Below are 16,429 nucleotides of genomic sequence, written 5' to 3'. Positions count from 1 at the left end.
TCGTAGTATTAGTTAAACTTTTGATTGAAAGCATCAAGTAGCAGTGATCCGGCAGCACAATGTTTGTGAATAATATGCAATATTCTTATCAATTCTGGTATATCCTGAAGCCCAAAGGATAATTCTCCTGTCTTTTTCTCCAGAAATAGTATGCAAAAATCGACTGGATGAAATATTGAAACTAGTTGAACCAACTGATCAGTTTCCAATTAAAGATCATAAATGGGTTGTCCAAAAGTATATCGAGAAACCACTCCTCATTTATGATACAAAATTTGATATTAGGCAGTGGTTTCTTATAACAGACTGGAACCCACTGACTATATGGTTCTACAAAGAAAGCTATCTCAGATTTTCAACTCAGCGGTTTTCCTTAGAAAATCTTCACAGGTAACCAAGATTATACTTCTAATTTTGATTGCACGATATGTGATTATGTATATGGATAATATCCTATGGAGGGTTTTATTTCAGGTAAACATTTATTTATTTAAAACTTATGGCCACCCATTAAAAACAAAAACCTGGTACCAGATCAGATTTCTACTGTGATTATCTAGTCTTATCTCAGCTTTTGGGGGAAAAGCCGGGTCTTCAAAGCCTTATAGCAAACTAATGGGGTGGGGGCCTGCTGAACTTTGGGGGCAGAGTCAGAGGTGGATTTCAGCAGGTTCTGACAAGTTCTGGAGAACCGGTAGTGGAAATTTTGAGTAGTTCGGAGAACCGGTAGTAAAAATTCTGACTGGCCCCACTCCCATCTATTCGTTGCTTCCTGAGTCCCAGCTGATTGGGGGGAAATGGGGATTTTTTCAGTATCCTTCCCCTGCCACATTCCACCACTGGGCAGAGTGTTCCATACAACTGAGGCTGCCATGGAGAAAGCATCCTTCCTAGTTCTTATCAGATGCCTATATTTTGGGGAGGGGACTAGCATGCCCCCATCCTATCTGATCTGGTAGTATGGTAGATTTTCTTAGGGAACAGTCCTGCAAATAAAACATGACAGAATCATGATTTTGCTGTTTTGGTACACTGGCTATTATAAAAACACCATTGCATCATTGAGCCCAGTGTGGGGTGCTATAGAATGCTCTTGCTGTGGCTTTTCTGATTTTAAAATAATTTAGAATAAGTCTGGCTGGATTTGGATGTGTAGTTGCCTACGGAAGCATTTCTGGCTGAATAAGAATTTAAATTTAAATAAGTTAAATCGATTTGCATGAAGAAGAAGATATTATTTTATTTTCTTAAAATGCAACGTAACTGAAGTGAAAATATATAACTGCATTTGAACTCATGGAATCTGCTTTAGGGACAGATAAAGAAAGATCTGAGAAAAATGAATGAATTAGATGCAGTCACTTTACAAAATTCTTCAGAACCAAGCTATTTTGTTTTCCTGAAGTAAATCTCAAGTCGAAGTAGAAGTACATTGTTAGTCCAGTTCTAAACGCATTTCACATAGTTTCTGCTTTTGATCACTTCTCAACACTCTACATCAGGGGTGTCCAAACTTGGTCCCTTTAAGACTTGTGGACTTCAACTCCCAGAGTTCCTCAGCCAAAAGCTTTGCTGGCTGAGGGACTCTGGGAGTTGAAGTCCACAAGTCTTAAAGGGACCAAGTTTGGACACCCCTGCTCTACATCAAGGTGAAATGCAGTGCAAGTTGTCATGTTGTTATGATTGCAAGGTAGAAATGACTCCATTACCAAAAATGTGCTTGCTGATGACTAACAATTTCCACTTGCTGCCCCTCCCCCAAATCAGCGTAGAGCTAGATTGTTCAGGTGATACAACCTTATCAGGAGCAAAACCTTTGCAATTCTTTAATTTTACATTAGATCACAGAATAATTTAAGTACACTGAAGATCACTTTAATTTTTAAATGATGCTAGTTAGGGTACCTATAACTTTTTTTAAAAATAAGAGAAAAAATAAGAGAATTAAGTTAATTCAGTGGATTATCCTTACAATTTCCCCCCGGTATTTATATTCATATTTTATATTTGGTATAATCTCTGCACAAGACTAACTAGTCCATATAATTTCCACAGCTCCGTTCATCTTTGCAATAATTTCATCCAGAAAAATTACAAAAATGCATCAGATCGTAGTGCTCAGTTGCCATATCACAACATGTGGTCCAGTAGCAAATTCCAAGAGTATCTGCAGAAGAGAGGCCTTGGCCATGTTTGGTGCAACATCATCTATCCATCTATGAAAAAAATCTTAATATATATAATGAAAATGGCTCAGGAGCAAGTGGAAGCACGGAGGAGCAGCTTTGAACTGTATGGAGCAGATTTCATTCTTGGCAGTGATTTCAAACCTTGGTTGATTGAAATCAATAGTAGCCCAACTATGCATCCTTCTACTCCGATTACAATGGATCTTTGTGCTAAAGTGCAAGAAGACACAATTAAGGTTGTGCTTGACAAGAAGCTTGAGAAAAATTGTGAAACTGGAAATTTTGAACTTCTGTGGAGACAAGTAAGAAGTGTTCCATTTTGTTCCCTAGCTGAGTAGTATATAAAATACTTTGATTATAACTATATCTAATTATGGTTAGAGAAATTAGAAGAATGGTTTCAGAATATGAATAATAATAATGATGGGGAAATATCAAATTCTACTTTCAGAAGAATGTCCTCTCCACTTGCAAAATTAAATTTTAGTAACTTTGAAAGCATTTTGACATAATGCTGGTTTATTTCCCTGGGTCTCTTTAATAACATAACATAACATAACATAACATAACATAACATAACATAACATAACATAACATAACATAACATAACATAACATAACATAACATAACATAACATAACATAACATAACATAACATCAGAGTTGGAAGGGACCTTGGAGGCCTTCTAGTCCAACCCCCTGCCCAGGCAGGAAACCCTACACCATCTCAGTCAGATGGTTATCCAACATTTTCTTAAAAATTTCCAGTGTTGGAGCATTCACAACTTCTGAAGGCAAGTCGTTCCACTTATTAATTGTTCTAACTGTCAGGAAATTTCTCCTTAGTTCTAAGTTGCTTCTTTCTTTGATCAGTTTCCACCCATTGCTTCTTGTTCTACCCTCAGGTGCTTTGGAGAACAGCCTGACTCCCTCTTCTTTGTGGCAGCCCCTGAGATATTGGAACACAGCTATCATGTCTCCCCTAGTCCTTCTTTTTGTTAAACTAGACATACCCAGTTCCTGCAACCGTTCTTCATATGTTTTATCCTCCAGTCCCCTAATCATCTTTGTTGCTCTTCTCTGCACTCTTTCTAGAGTCTCAACATCTTTTTTACATCGTGGCGACCAAAACTGGATGCAATATTCCAAGTGTGGCCTTACCAAGGCATTATAAAGTAATGATAATAATAGATTCTAATGATAATGACTTGTCTTTTTTTAGACTTGCTAATATGCAGTCAAACATTTTTGTCGTTATTCTTAACATTTGTTGCATTGGGTTGCAGGTTCCACTTGCTTTTGCATCTTGCTTGCTGAATTGTAGCAAAGTGATCAATGCATGATAAAACAAGAGGCTCTATTCATCAGTCAGCTTGTCACAAACCTTGATGCCAGCTAGGGCTAAGAGGGTGGCTGGCTCACAATCACTTAGATGATTCCCATGTCTAAAGGAAGACAAGAACTTGGGTTTTCCCATTCCTGGTTGCCCCCTAACTATTCCATTATGCTAACTTTCATAAAATTAAACTATTAAACTATTCACTACATTAAATACATTGTGTATAGCTTCCTTTTGCTTTTAATGCACCTTAATAAAACACTTCCCATTAGTCATTCATTTTGAAAACTCCTCTGAAATATAAATGTAACCCCTTCCCCAAATAATCAATTGGCCCCTTTTTGATGCTCCTACGGAATGATTTTGCAAAGCAGAAATGGTGAGGAGAGGGAAAGCTTCCCTTTTATATGGGGTGACCCCATACAGGTTTAGACCCTTGCATGCTTGTACTAGTGTAAAAGGCATTGAATCATTAAGTATTCAGCACAATCAAATGAAGATTAATACATAATCTTGCCATGGAATGATAGCTGTGATTATATCCAATCAACAGGCTCTGGGACTGATTTTGGGAGGGTACCACCAGGGAAATGTTTTCCAAGATATTTGGAATACCTTTTCAGAAATAAATTTAGAAATAAAAAAAGGCAGTTTGGTTAGTTGTTAAGGTGGTGGCTTAGAAAGCAGGAGATTTTGAGCTCTAGTCCTGCCTCAGGCATGAAAAATCAGCTTGATAATGTTGGACCTGTCATTCCCTCAACCCAATTCATCTTACAGAACTGTTGTGGGGAAAATAAGGAAGAAATGCTGGTATATTCATCACCTTGAGCCGAGGTGGCGCAGTGTGAAGTACTTCAGGCTACTTCAGCTGACTGCTAGCTGCAGTTTGGCAGTTGAAATCTTACCAGCTCAAGGTTGACTCAGCCTTCCATCCTTCCGAGGTGGGTAAAATGAGGACCCAGATCGTTGGGGGCAATATGCTGACTCTGTAAAACGCATAGAGAGGGCTGTAAAAGCACTATGAAGCGGTATATAAGTCTAAGTGCTATTGCTATATGGAAAAAAAAGCAGAATAAAATCTAAAAAAAATATGAGACCAAACAAATAAACTGGATATTCACCAGATCTCTAGAAGAGTCCTAATTATTTTTAGATGGGAGCTAGCAGACATTTTCCATTTCTTTATCAATCCACAACTTAGAGAATGAGCATCTCTCAACTGATATCTATTTTGATAAGACAAAATTGTAAAACTAACACTGAAAATAGTGTTCTTTTTATTCTGTAGCCCATGTTGGATATGCCACCATTTAATTCTACAGACCTCATTGTGGAAGGAATCGGTTTAAAGAAACTGAGAAAGCATGCGGTCATCAGTAACTTTAATTTTGCTGACCCCCTGTTGAACATATTGCAGCCTACAACTAATCATGAAAGTAAAGGAGACTCAATTCCACCTATCAACGAGAAGCAAAACATAAAAGTGAAACTTGGAAATAATACTCTTTGCACTTTGCCAAAGACTCTGGAGAAGAAGTCTGAGAAAAGCACTAAAGTAAAGTCGACACCCAAAAAGCCTATCAAGATCATAGATTTCCCTCGCATAACTATTCTCCAAGAAGCAGCAATCATGCCTGATACAAAAAAGACCAAGGCAATTAAAGAAACCAAACAGCAGACTGGAAATCAAGCAGCCACCAGCTTTCCAAATTCAAATACATTAGATTGGGCATTACTTCAGCCCTCTAAAGATACAGGTAAAATAAATATGTAAATCATACACTGACACAGACACACACATATATACTATATACAACGCATACAAGTTGAAATAGTTAAATGATGTGTATTTTATTTATTTTATTTAGTTTGTCAGACATGTACGAGATAACATGTATAAGTATAAACATGGACATGAGCACATGAAATGAATAGTGTTACGTCATCAGGGAGGGAGTGCGCAACTTAGGCGTCCTCCTGGACGATTGGCTGTCCTTAGAGAATCATTTGACAGCCGTCGCCAGGGGAGCATTTTATCAGGTCCACCTGATCCGCCAGTTGCGCCCCTTCCTTGACCGGGACGCCTTGTGCACAGTCACCCACGCCCTTGTCACTTCCCGCCTGGACTATTGTAATGCTCTCTACATGGGGCTCCCCTTGAAGAGCACCCGGAGGCTCCAGTTAGTCCAGAATGCGGCCGCGCGGGTGATAGAGGGAGCACCGCATTGCTCCCATATAACACCTATCCTGCGCGGCCTACACTGGCTACCGGTAGTCTTCCGGGTGCAATTCAAGGTTTTGGTTACCACCTTTAAAGCGCTCCATGGCTTAGGACCGGGATACCTTCGAGACCGCCTTCTGCCGCCGATTGCCTCCCAACGACCTGTGCGCTCCCACAGAGTGGGCCTCCTCAGGGTGCCGTCGACCAAACAATGTAGGTTGGCGGCCCCCAGGGGGAGGGCCTTCTCTGTGGCGGCACCAGCCCTGTGGAACGAGCTTCCTCCGGGATTATGACAACTCCCCGACCTCCGGACCTTCAGATGTGAACTGAAGACTCTATTATTTCAGCGCGCTGGACTAGCCTAAGATAAAATGTTTTAGCAAATTTTAATGGGGTTTTTATTGGTTTTTACTGTTTTAGTGATCAGGCCATGATAATATTTAGTTTTAACGGGGTTTTAATGCTTATTTATTATATTGTTTTAATATGCCTGTGAACCGCCCTGAGTCCTACGGGAGATGGTGCGGTATATAAGTTTGATTAATAAATAAATAAATAAATAAGTGAAGAGGACATAGTTGCTTATAATATGATCGCAAAGGTCATTTATGTAAAGCAGGAAGAGTGTGGGTCCTAATACGCTGCCTTGGGAGACACCGCTGTTAACTGGTGCAGGGTTTGATAGAGCACTCTCTATTTTGACTACTTGTTGCCTGTTTGACATGAACACAGCTATTCACTTGTGCAAAAAATGCCATAAGAGCTTAGTTTTAACAGTAGTTTGTCGTGTACCACTGAAGTAAAGGCTTTGCAGAAGTCTGTGTAAATTGCACCTATTGCTTTACCCTGGTCGAGTTGTGTGGTTCAAATAATTTTGATAAATTTCTCAGTTCTCCCTCTTAGTAAACGACTTCTGTATTGCCAAGTTAGTTGTACGTTTGGGTCCACATATGCCATCAGGAATCAAGCTTGACTCAAAGGCACTTTAACCTCAAACCCACTGCATACATATCTTTAGATGATATATATCGTCATGGGTCAGAAGTTAAGCACTGTGTTCTCTGGGCCACATTTCCCTTGTCTAAATTCTCCTGTCTGCACTAGGAAACGCGAAGTCATCATGTAAACTCTGCTGACTGAATCAATCTCCTTGATTGCACTTTCAGAATGGGAAGGTGGGAAATCTCCTTTCCTATCCTTGCATTCCCAATTTGGTTGAAGCTCTTTGTTGTTTCTTTTCTTAATAAAATATCTTAGAAGGTCCAAATCTAACCTCCAAAATCTCCAGAAATTGCATGTGCTTTGTTTAAGAATTGTATCCCTAACGAATTATTATGATCTCTTTTAAACAAAGAAGTACATTCATAGCTAATTCAGGAAACCTCTAATAAAGATGAAGCGTTCCTCTTAATGGAGAAATGGTTCTTAAGGGAATTGCCAACTGGGATAATCCTCACTTTATGGTTTATTAAGGACTAATTTCTTCACAATTAAGCCATTGAAGCCTGATTTTGCACACTTGCAATATGAGATTGCATCCTTGTGCAAGATACTAATGCAGTGGTGAAATCTGAACCAGTTTACTACTGGTTCGCTGGCTGTGCATGTGTGCTACATGCAAATGCGCAGTGCGCACCATGCACCAAATGCAAGGTGCTGTGCAGTGCACGCCAAAAGGAGGCATGGGGTAAGTAGAACAGTGTGTGTGTGTGTGTGTGTGTGTGTGTGTGATCAGCTGTGGCACGTGATCTTTTGTTTTACTTTTAAAAGCATTTTTTTACAACCTATTCTGCCGAATAGGTTGTTAAAAAATGCTTTTAAAAGTAAAAAAAAAGAGGCTCTGACGATCATGCGGCTCAGCTGGGATCGTCACAGCCTCTCTTTTTTTACCTTTTAAAAGCATTTTTTTAAAAGAAGTGGCAAGCGGGGAAGCTGGCGACCAGGCATTGGGTGGGCATAGGGAGGGGGGCAGGGATTTTTGCTACTGGTTCTCTAAACCACCCACTGCCATCACTGCTGGATTGGCTGATCCGGTCCAAACCGGGAGCATTTCACCCCTGTACTAGTGTCATTTTCACATGTGAAAGGGACAATGTGTAAAAATGACATTTCCTCATGACTAAGTGAAATTTTAGAGGGACACGGTGGCTCAGTGGCTAAGACACTGAGCTTGATGATCGAAAGGTCGGCAGTTCAGTGGTTCGAATCCCTAGTGCTGGGTAACGGGGTGAGCGCCCGTTACTTGTCCCAGCTTCTACCAACCTAGCAGTTCAAAACCACGTAAAAAATGCAAGTAGAAAGATAGGGACCACCTTTGATGGGAAGGTAACAGTGTTCTGTGTGCTTTTGGTATTTAGTCATGCCGGCCACATGACCATGGAGACATCTTTGGACAGTGCTGGCTCTTGGGCTTTGAAACGGAGATGAGCACCGCCCCTTAGAGTTGGGAACGACTAGCACATATGTGCGAGGGGAACCTTTACCTTAAGTGAAATTTTACAGTCTGTCACCACCATATACCATAAAGGTAGATTCACTCATGTCATTTCCCCTGTTAACTAGAGATGCTTTGGAGATGTCAGTGAAATAGCACTACATTTCACTGCCCGTTATAACCATGGTAGTCAATTGCTGATTACTTTATTGCTTACATTTCTCCCAGGGGAGTTTTCTCTCCTGTTACTCACCATCAGTACAAATCCACTTGCACATGTTTAAATTACATATACAGTGTTTGGAACTGTACTTAGAGATGCACTTAAGACTTTTGGCATGATAGATACAAAACATCAAATACTTTTTCTTCTCCCCTCCCCGACCTTTGATTGGGCAAACTCAAAAAACTGAACACTATTTTACAACCTTGGTTTGGATATTAAAAACAAGTGCTATAAAATAATGCTAGGGAGGTATTTGTGCATCGATAACAAGGCACAATGGGTTTTAGTTTTTTACTGGTCCAGTGTCTATTGATAAAAGAGAATAAAAAAATCTGCATAGGCCAGGGGTATCAAACTCAAGGCCCGGGAGGTGGATCTGGCCCGTGAGATGCTTGGATCTGGCCCGCAGGGCTGCCCTGGAAGCAGTGAAGGACTGGCCAATGGTGCCTCTGCCAGTAAAAATAGAGTTCTGGAGGGCCACATGTGGCCCTTGTGAGCTCCGTTTTCCCTGGCCAAAGGTTGTAGGAGGCTGTTGCAGCCAAAAATGGAGCTTGGAAGCCGGTTTTTGCTGGCAGAGAACTCGGGCCATCACAGGTGCCACCAACATGAGTGATGTTGAGCTGGCCACACCCACCCTGGCCATGCACCTCCAGCCTCTCCGAGGTCAAACGCAACCCTGATGCGGCTCTCAGTGAAATTGAGTTTGACACCCCCGGCGTAGGCTGTCACAATAATAACAAAAAGGGGATGAAGGAAGAATAGCTTCATATTAACCATGAGTAACACCATGTACTGATTAAACGTGTACAGGTAGTCCTTGATTTACAACCACAATGAAGCCCAAAATTTCTATTGCTAAATGAGACATTTGTTAACTAAATTTTGCCCCATTTTACGACCTTCCTTGCAACAGTTGTTAAGTGAATCCCTGCAGTTGTTAAGTTAGTAACACGGTGGCTAAGTGAAACTGGCTTCCCCATTGACTTTGCACGTCAGAAGGTCGCAAAAGGGAACCACATGACCCCAGGTCACTGCAACTGTCGTAAGTATGAATCAGTAGCTAAACGTCTGAATTTTGATCATATGACCATGAGGATGATACAGTGGTTACTTGAAAAATGGTCATAAGTCATTTTTCTCAGTATCGTTGAAACTTCGAACAGACACCAAATAAACTGTTGTAAATCGAAGACTATATGTGCTTGTACAGCAAACAATCGATTAAAGAAGTAACATCTAAAGCTGGGAAATTGGTGGAAACTCAATGTCTAATAGTTAAAGTTTTATATGTATTTCATTTAAGAGACCAAACACCCTTGACACAAACTACCACTTCTTTTCGTTTCGTAGAAACACGTTAAGCGGGACACGGTAAGCTATGTGATTCAGTATTGATTGGAATTATTGTTTGCTCTCTGTTTAAAGGTCTACAGAACCAAACCAAGAAGACTCCATGCCTAGTTTGTGGAGATGGTTTCCAGTCGGAGAAAACTTGTAAACACTGCAGCTCTTTTTGTGCAACTGTATTACAAGGAGGTTCATATTTACCTATGAGTCCGTGTTCTGCTCCTGAAAAGATGGCCAAGACCAGGGTGGCTGCCCCATATTATGGGTTTCCAAAATACTTCTGACTCTATTCAACGTGCCTTGAGATAGTGGTTTTTTTTTTACAACCAATTCCCTAAAAGATAAAGTAGAGCTCAAGAACCATCCTTGTATTTAAAAAAAAAAGTCCTTGTAAAACATCCCGAACCCCCATTAATTATCAAATATGTGATAGGAATTTGACAAAATGTTGTTAGTAGTCTAAATCTTACCATTCAACATTTAAGGGCAGCATAAAAGCAGATGAGCCTTATCAGTATTTGGATGGACATATTTAAATAGGAAAAGTTTCTTCTAGGAAGGTGATTAGCACCAGGGAAGTAATGGATTTTGTAGATAGAACAGATTCCAAATTGTAGCCTTAGCCCGATTGATGCCTTTGTGTCAATTGACTAGAAAGGAAGCCAGTTTTTCAGATTTCAATCCCTTTGTCCTCTTTGGCTGTTGCGCTACCCATGTCCCATGTTACTTTGTAGTCAAATGGAGTGGAGAGGTTTGTTTACAGCAGGCAAACCAGAGATTAGTGCTTGACTAGTATAAACACTACATTTGACATAAAACAATAAAAATCAGGAAAAATTGCCCAAGAGATTCTTCCAGGAATGATATTGCAAGTCAAGTTAGCATCTTGTCAAGAAGGGACTGCTCTATTGATTTGTAGGTTTGTCCGTAAGTAAACCTTTGTGGCGAAACACTCAGTGGTCTGAAGGACGCTAGTTTATGACACCAAAAGAGGTGGCAGATCTGCAAAGACATGAAAATGAAAAATCTGATGAAATACTGACATACTGGTCTCTGCTTGCTTTACATTTTACACTTTGGAAAGCTGTTTTCAGATTCTACCCAAAGTCCATAGCTGAACTGGGAAGAGTAGTTAGGACATGAGTATCAAACTCGCCAAGTCACATTGACCGTCACGTGACGTATCACGACATTTCCCCCCTTTGCGGAGCTGGGGTGGGCGTGGCCCATGCATGACACATCCAGCCTGTGGGCTGCCAGTTTGACACCCCTGAGTTAGGATAAAATCTTAAGTAAACTGGGTTATTGCTCTGTGCTCTACATGGGCCCCTGCCCGTGAATACCATCTGGTACAGCTGATACAAAATGCAGCAGCATGAGCAATAATAATGGCTGTGTTCCTGTATGCCTATGTGTCACCACTGCTATGTGAGCAGCATTTGTGTTGTCAGTTAGCTTCTGGGTACAATTCAAAATGCTGGTCATTACCTATAAAGCCCTTCATGGCATAGGACTTGGGTTCCTGAGTACTACCTTTCTCCAACTGTTTCTGCCCATCCAATATGTGTCAACAAAATTGTATGTTCCAGGTCCCTTCTATTAAATGTGGTCATCTTATGCAGCGATGAACTGCACTTACCTTCACTACCAGTTTGGAAATGTGAGTGTGTGTGCTACGCTCGCTTGTGCACACCTCTTCTGCACATGCGCAGAACTTTCTGCGCATGGGCAGAGGGTCAAAAACAGGATGTAATGACATCCCGGCGGGTGGGCAGAACCTCCCGCCGCTGGCCCTACTGGTTTTTTCAAGCCGGATAGATCCAGCTGGATTTCACCGCTGATCTTATGGGAGAGATTCCAGACAGTGCGCTCTCGCTCTCTCATGGTCCCCCAAAGCCATTAAGACCTGTCTTTGGTCACAGGCCTGGGGCTGATATCTTTATAGGGCCTCTCATTTCACATCATTTGTTGCTTTTTGATTGGTTTGAATGTGGGCTGCCTGAAAGGTTGTATATTTTTACAGTAACTGTTTTTATTGTTTTATATTTCCCAGAGACTATGTGCGTGATTGGCCATACAGACAGCTCTTGACTTATGACCACAATTGGGTCCAGAATTTCCATTGCTAAACATTTTCATCTGTTGCCTGTTAAGACGTGCCCGATTTTACTACCCTTTTTGCCACGGCTAAGGAAATCATTGCAGTTGCTAAGTGAATTAGGCAGCGATAAAGGAATCCAGCTTGCCTCATTGACTTTGCTTGCTGGAAGCTTGCTGGAAAGGTCACGCATGTGATCACATGATCCCGAGATGCTGGAACTGTTGTAAATAGATGCTGGCTGACAAGTGACTAAATTTTGATCATGGGGATGCTGCAACAGTTGTAAGTGTGAGGACACTTGATAAGTCAGTGCTATTGTAACTTTAACTGGTTGCTAAACAAATTATTGTAAATCAAAGACTACCTGTGAAACATATTAAGAATATTAGTAATAATAATAAAAAATAAGAATAATCCTGTTTTACTATTTTCATGTGGCTATCTTAATGAGAATTTCAGGTTTAGATGCAAGCCTTTATAGGCAGGAATTAATATACTGTATTTTTCGGCGTATAAGATGCACTCCCCCCCCAAAAGAGGGTGAAAATTTGGGTGTGTCTTATACACCAAATGTAGCCCTGCCCACCCGCTGGCCCCCATTCTTTGGCCTCTGCCTCCCAGTAATTTTCCTCCTTGCAGCAAACAGCCCATTTCAGTTTCAGCTTCAGCACAGCTTGATTAGCACAAGCAGCTGATCGTCGGTCGGATGGGCCTCCTGACTATCAGCTGTTTCAGGCTGTAGGTTTTAGGCCTCCACTGTTTGCTGTTTGCTGCAAAGAAGCAGATTCCCCCCCCCTTGTTTTTCTCCCTAAAAAAGGTAGGTGCGTCTTATAGTCTGGAGCGTTTTTTTACACAAAAAATACAGTACATTCATTGATTGGACAATTTAAAATATGAGATTTTTTTTTGTTAGTGAACTAGTTGTTCACTAAAGTAGGCTAAAAGTTGGGTATTTACTGCCCTGAAAATAACAACAATGAAAGAAAGCGTCACTGGAAAAGAATTGTACTTTTTATCTTTGGAGATTCTTAGTCATCCAGGTCATGGTTGTCCCAAAGGTGCTTCCCCCGTCTCCCTATTGTACTGCATATACAGTTTGTATCTGGGTGTTTTATCCTTGCGGTGAACAAGCTTCTTCTTTTGTGTTTTAGTTCTTTATCTTTCCTGTCTTTGCTAGTAGGCAGATCTTCAGCTCAGTGGGTGGTCCAGTGGGTGGTGAGAATCAAAAGAAGAACTAAAACACACCAAGGAAGCTCTCAGAATCTGTTGCTATCCCAAGTGGACCTTCATCAAATCCCCTAAAAGACCCAGCAGGAGTGCCTCAATAACAGACAGAGCAATAAATGAAGCAGTTGTCATTCCATACATTTCAGGAATATCTGAAAAGCTCAGGAGGATCTTCAGCTAACACACTATATGTACATACTTTAAACCCAAGAATAAACGAAGGCAGAAGCTTGTCTACCCCAAAGATAAAACACCCAGACACAAACTGAGCAACGTGGTATATGCAGTACAATGTAGATCTGTACATTGGCGAAATCAAACAACCACTTCAATAACACATGGCACAACATAGGAGAACAAACCCATCAGGACAAGATTCAGCAGTCCATCTGCATTTAAAGGACACAGGCCACTCTTTTGAAGACAGCAAAATCCACATTTTGGACAGAGGGGACTGCTGGTTTGAAAGAGGGGTTAAAGAGGCCATCTATGTCAAAATTGAACAGCCCTCTCTCAGTAGAGAGGGAGGGATATGACAACATCTATGTCCAGTCTACAATACCGTTCTTTCAGCAGCTCCAAGAAGGCTCCACATCCATTTGTACTACTCAAGTGACCCTTAGAACACAGATAAACCCCCAAGTGATCTCAGAGACTCTCTAAAAGAATGCAAACGACCAGCTGTCTGCAAGGAATAGAAATCTTTCCATTCCCCACCATCCAGTCAGAGCTGAAGAAATTTCTTGGATGAGAAGCAAAAGATCTTCAAAGAAAAGCAAGAAAGTCCAGTTGAAACTTGAAAAAAAAAGCACCTTTGGGACAACTGTACTTTTTCTTATTTTCCATGCTTCTTCCAACAACATATCTACACTATTATTTTTGCTGGCAGTCAGTTGAACTTTGAAATGATGCTTCTCCAGGATTGGGCTCTAGTTTGTTCAGAGTTCCTTTGAAATGTCTGGCTATGGCATATGATCCTCAACAGCGCAAACAGCTCAGACTAATCAGACCCTTTGCACTTGTCAGTGTAATGCAATCTTGGAGAAAGCTTGTACTCTTCAAAATTGTTTGGAATACAATACCGAGAAATCTGAGCCCTCTCAGCCAACTCGGACAAGTACAGAGGAGTAGGGAATGTATTCACTGGCATCCTTTGGTATATGAAGAAACCTGGGAATAGGACATGTGGTCACTAATCAAAGAAAATCTGATAATTGACTGAGGCGTGGATTATTCATTTGTAATCTGTGCGCCTAAAACTTTTTTTTGCTTGTATAAATACAAGAAAACTTCAGTTACTTGAATTTCCCTCTTAATTGAAGACATCGTTGAATCAAGACTGCTATTTTAAGAGATGTTTTCAGCACGTGTTTGTCCTTAAAGTCTATGCCTAGCAACACATCAGAAGTGTGTTCAAATCACTCCAGCATGGTTAGAATTCTACTTATCACCCATCTATCATGCTTGCTTATACTACTTATAAGCTTTATAAGAACTTTACCCGTTCCCCGGATGGTCAGGACCCTCAGGGCCTGGGCCTTCGTCTGATGTTATGCAACGCACGGTCCATGGCCAATAAGGCCCCCCTAATACATGATCTAATTCAGGGGGGTGCCGCGGATATTATAGGCGTTACGGAGACCTGGTTGGGCAATGAAGGGGGTGTGCCCCTGGTTGAGATGTGCCCACCGGGTTTCCGTGCATTCCATCAGCCGAGGCCCAGGGTAGGGGTGGAGGGTGGCGGTTGTGATTAAAGAGTTTAGAGCCGAGGAGACCACTGTACCCCAGATATCCGGGTGTGAATCCCTCTTTGTGAGGTGGGGTCATAGATGTCAGTTGGGCTTGCTGGTCGCGTACCTGGCTCCTTGCTGCGTGACAGCGGCCCTGCCCGAGCTCCTAGAGGTGCTTGCCGGGGTGGCGGTGGAGACCCCAGACTTTTAGTCATGGGGACTTTAACCTGCCATCTGCCGGCTCGTCATCGGCAGTAGCTCGGGAGTTCTTGGCCTCCATGACGGCCTTGGACCTGACTCAAGTAGTGGATGGCCCCACTCACATCGGGGTGGCACACTGGACCTGATTTTTGTCTCTGGTCAGTGGTGAGAGATCTGGACTTAAAGGAAATAGTCATTGAACCTTTGTCATGGTCAGATCACTCTCTCCTTCGCCTGGACTTTCTGACCGCTACCCAACACCGCAGGGAGGCGGAACCATTACGTTGGTACCGTCCCAGGCGCCTGATGGACCCAGAGAGGTTCGGACGGGCTTGGGCCACTTCCTGAGGATCTGGCTCACGGCACGGCAGAGGAACTGGCTGCAGCCTGGGAGCGGGCTGCGGCGGGGCTTTAGACCGTGTCGTGCCTTTGCGACCTCTGACCCGGCGTGATCCCAACGGCTCCTTGGTTCTCCGAGGAGCTGAGGGGATGAAACGCGGAGAAGACGCCTAGAGAGTTCCTGGAGGTCCAGCCGTTCAGAGGCTGATCGGACACTAGTTAGATCCTATACTAGGACCTACCTAGTGGCACTGAGGGCGGCGTTGCTCGCCTCCTCCCTCATTGCGTCGGCAGATAACCGCCCAGCTGCCCTGTTCGGTGACCCGCTCCCTCCTTCACCAGGGGCGGGATGACCCGATACAGGGGCGTGCTGAGAGTTTAACGGTTATCTATACGATAAAATCGTTCAGCTGAAGGGCGGTCTGGACCAAGATTGCAGTGGTTCGGACGAGGCGTCTGAGGGCGGTCTTGGTGATGTTGTATGGGATGAGTTTGACCCTGTGACTCCCGAGGACATGGACAGGTTGCTGGGTAGATTGGATGCCACCACATGTTTACTGGACCCGGGCCCCTCCTGGCTGGTGCTGGCCACTCAGGAGGTGACACGAGGCTGGCTCAGGGGATTCTGAGTGCTTCCTTGTTGGAGGAGTCTTTCCGGCCGCCTTGAAAGAGGCGGTGGTGAGGCCCTCCTCAAGAAGCCTTCCTGGACCCGGCTGTTTTAGGTAATTATCGTCCAGTCTCCAACCTTCGCCCCGGCGAAGGTTGTAGAAATATGGTGGCATATCAGTTCCCCTTCACCTGGAGGAAACTGTCTATCTGGACCCGTTCAGTCCGGCTTCGGCCGGTTACAGCACTGAGGCGGCTTTGGTCGCGTTGGTGGATGATCTCTGGAGGGCCAGGGATGGGGTTATTCCTCTGCCCTGGTCCTATTAGACCTCTCAGCGGCTTTTGATACCATCGACCATGGTATCCTGCTGCGCCGGTTGGGGATTGGGAGTGGGAGGCACCGTTTATCGGTGGTTCTCCTCCTATCTCTCCGACCGATCGCAGGCGGTGACGGGGGCAGAGGTGGGCCA

The 16,429-nt window shown here is 42.8% G+C and overlaps 1 protein-coding gene across 1 annotated transcript in view; it reads left to right on the top strand.

Annotated features, from left to right (window-relative positions):
• Positions 1–10,039, top strand: part of TTLL8 (tubulin tyrosine ligase like 8) — a 34,736-nt gene extending 24,697 nt beyond the window's left edge. The window contains exons 11-14 of the mRNA XM_058190531.1: positions 144–390; positions 2,056–2,491; positions 4,816–5,284; positions 9,834–10,039. Coding sequence (XP_058046514.1) covers positions 144–390; positions 2,056–2,491; positions 4,816–5,284; positions 9,834–10,039 — 1,358 coding nt within the window. The remainder of the gene's footprint in view (positions 1–143; positions 391–2,055; positions 2,492–4,815; positions 5,285–9,833) is intronic.
• The last annotated feature ends 6,390 nt before the right edge of the window (positions 10,040–16,429 follow it).

The sequence above is a fragment of the Ahaetulla prasina genome, chromosome 7 (genome assembly GCF_028640845.1).
Source record: "Ahaetulla prasina isolate Xishuangbanna chromosome 7, ASM2864084v1, whole genome shotgun sequence".
NCBI lineage: Eukaryota > Metazoa > Chordata > Lepidosauria > Squamata > Colubridae > Ahaetulla > Ahaetulla prasina.
Note: the sequence above shows the minus strand (reverse complement) of the source record. Positions and strands in the feature narration are given on the sequence as shown.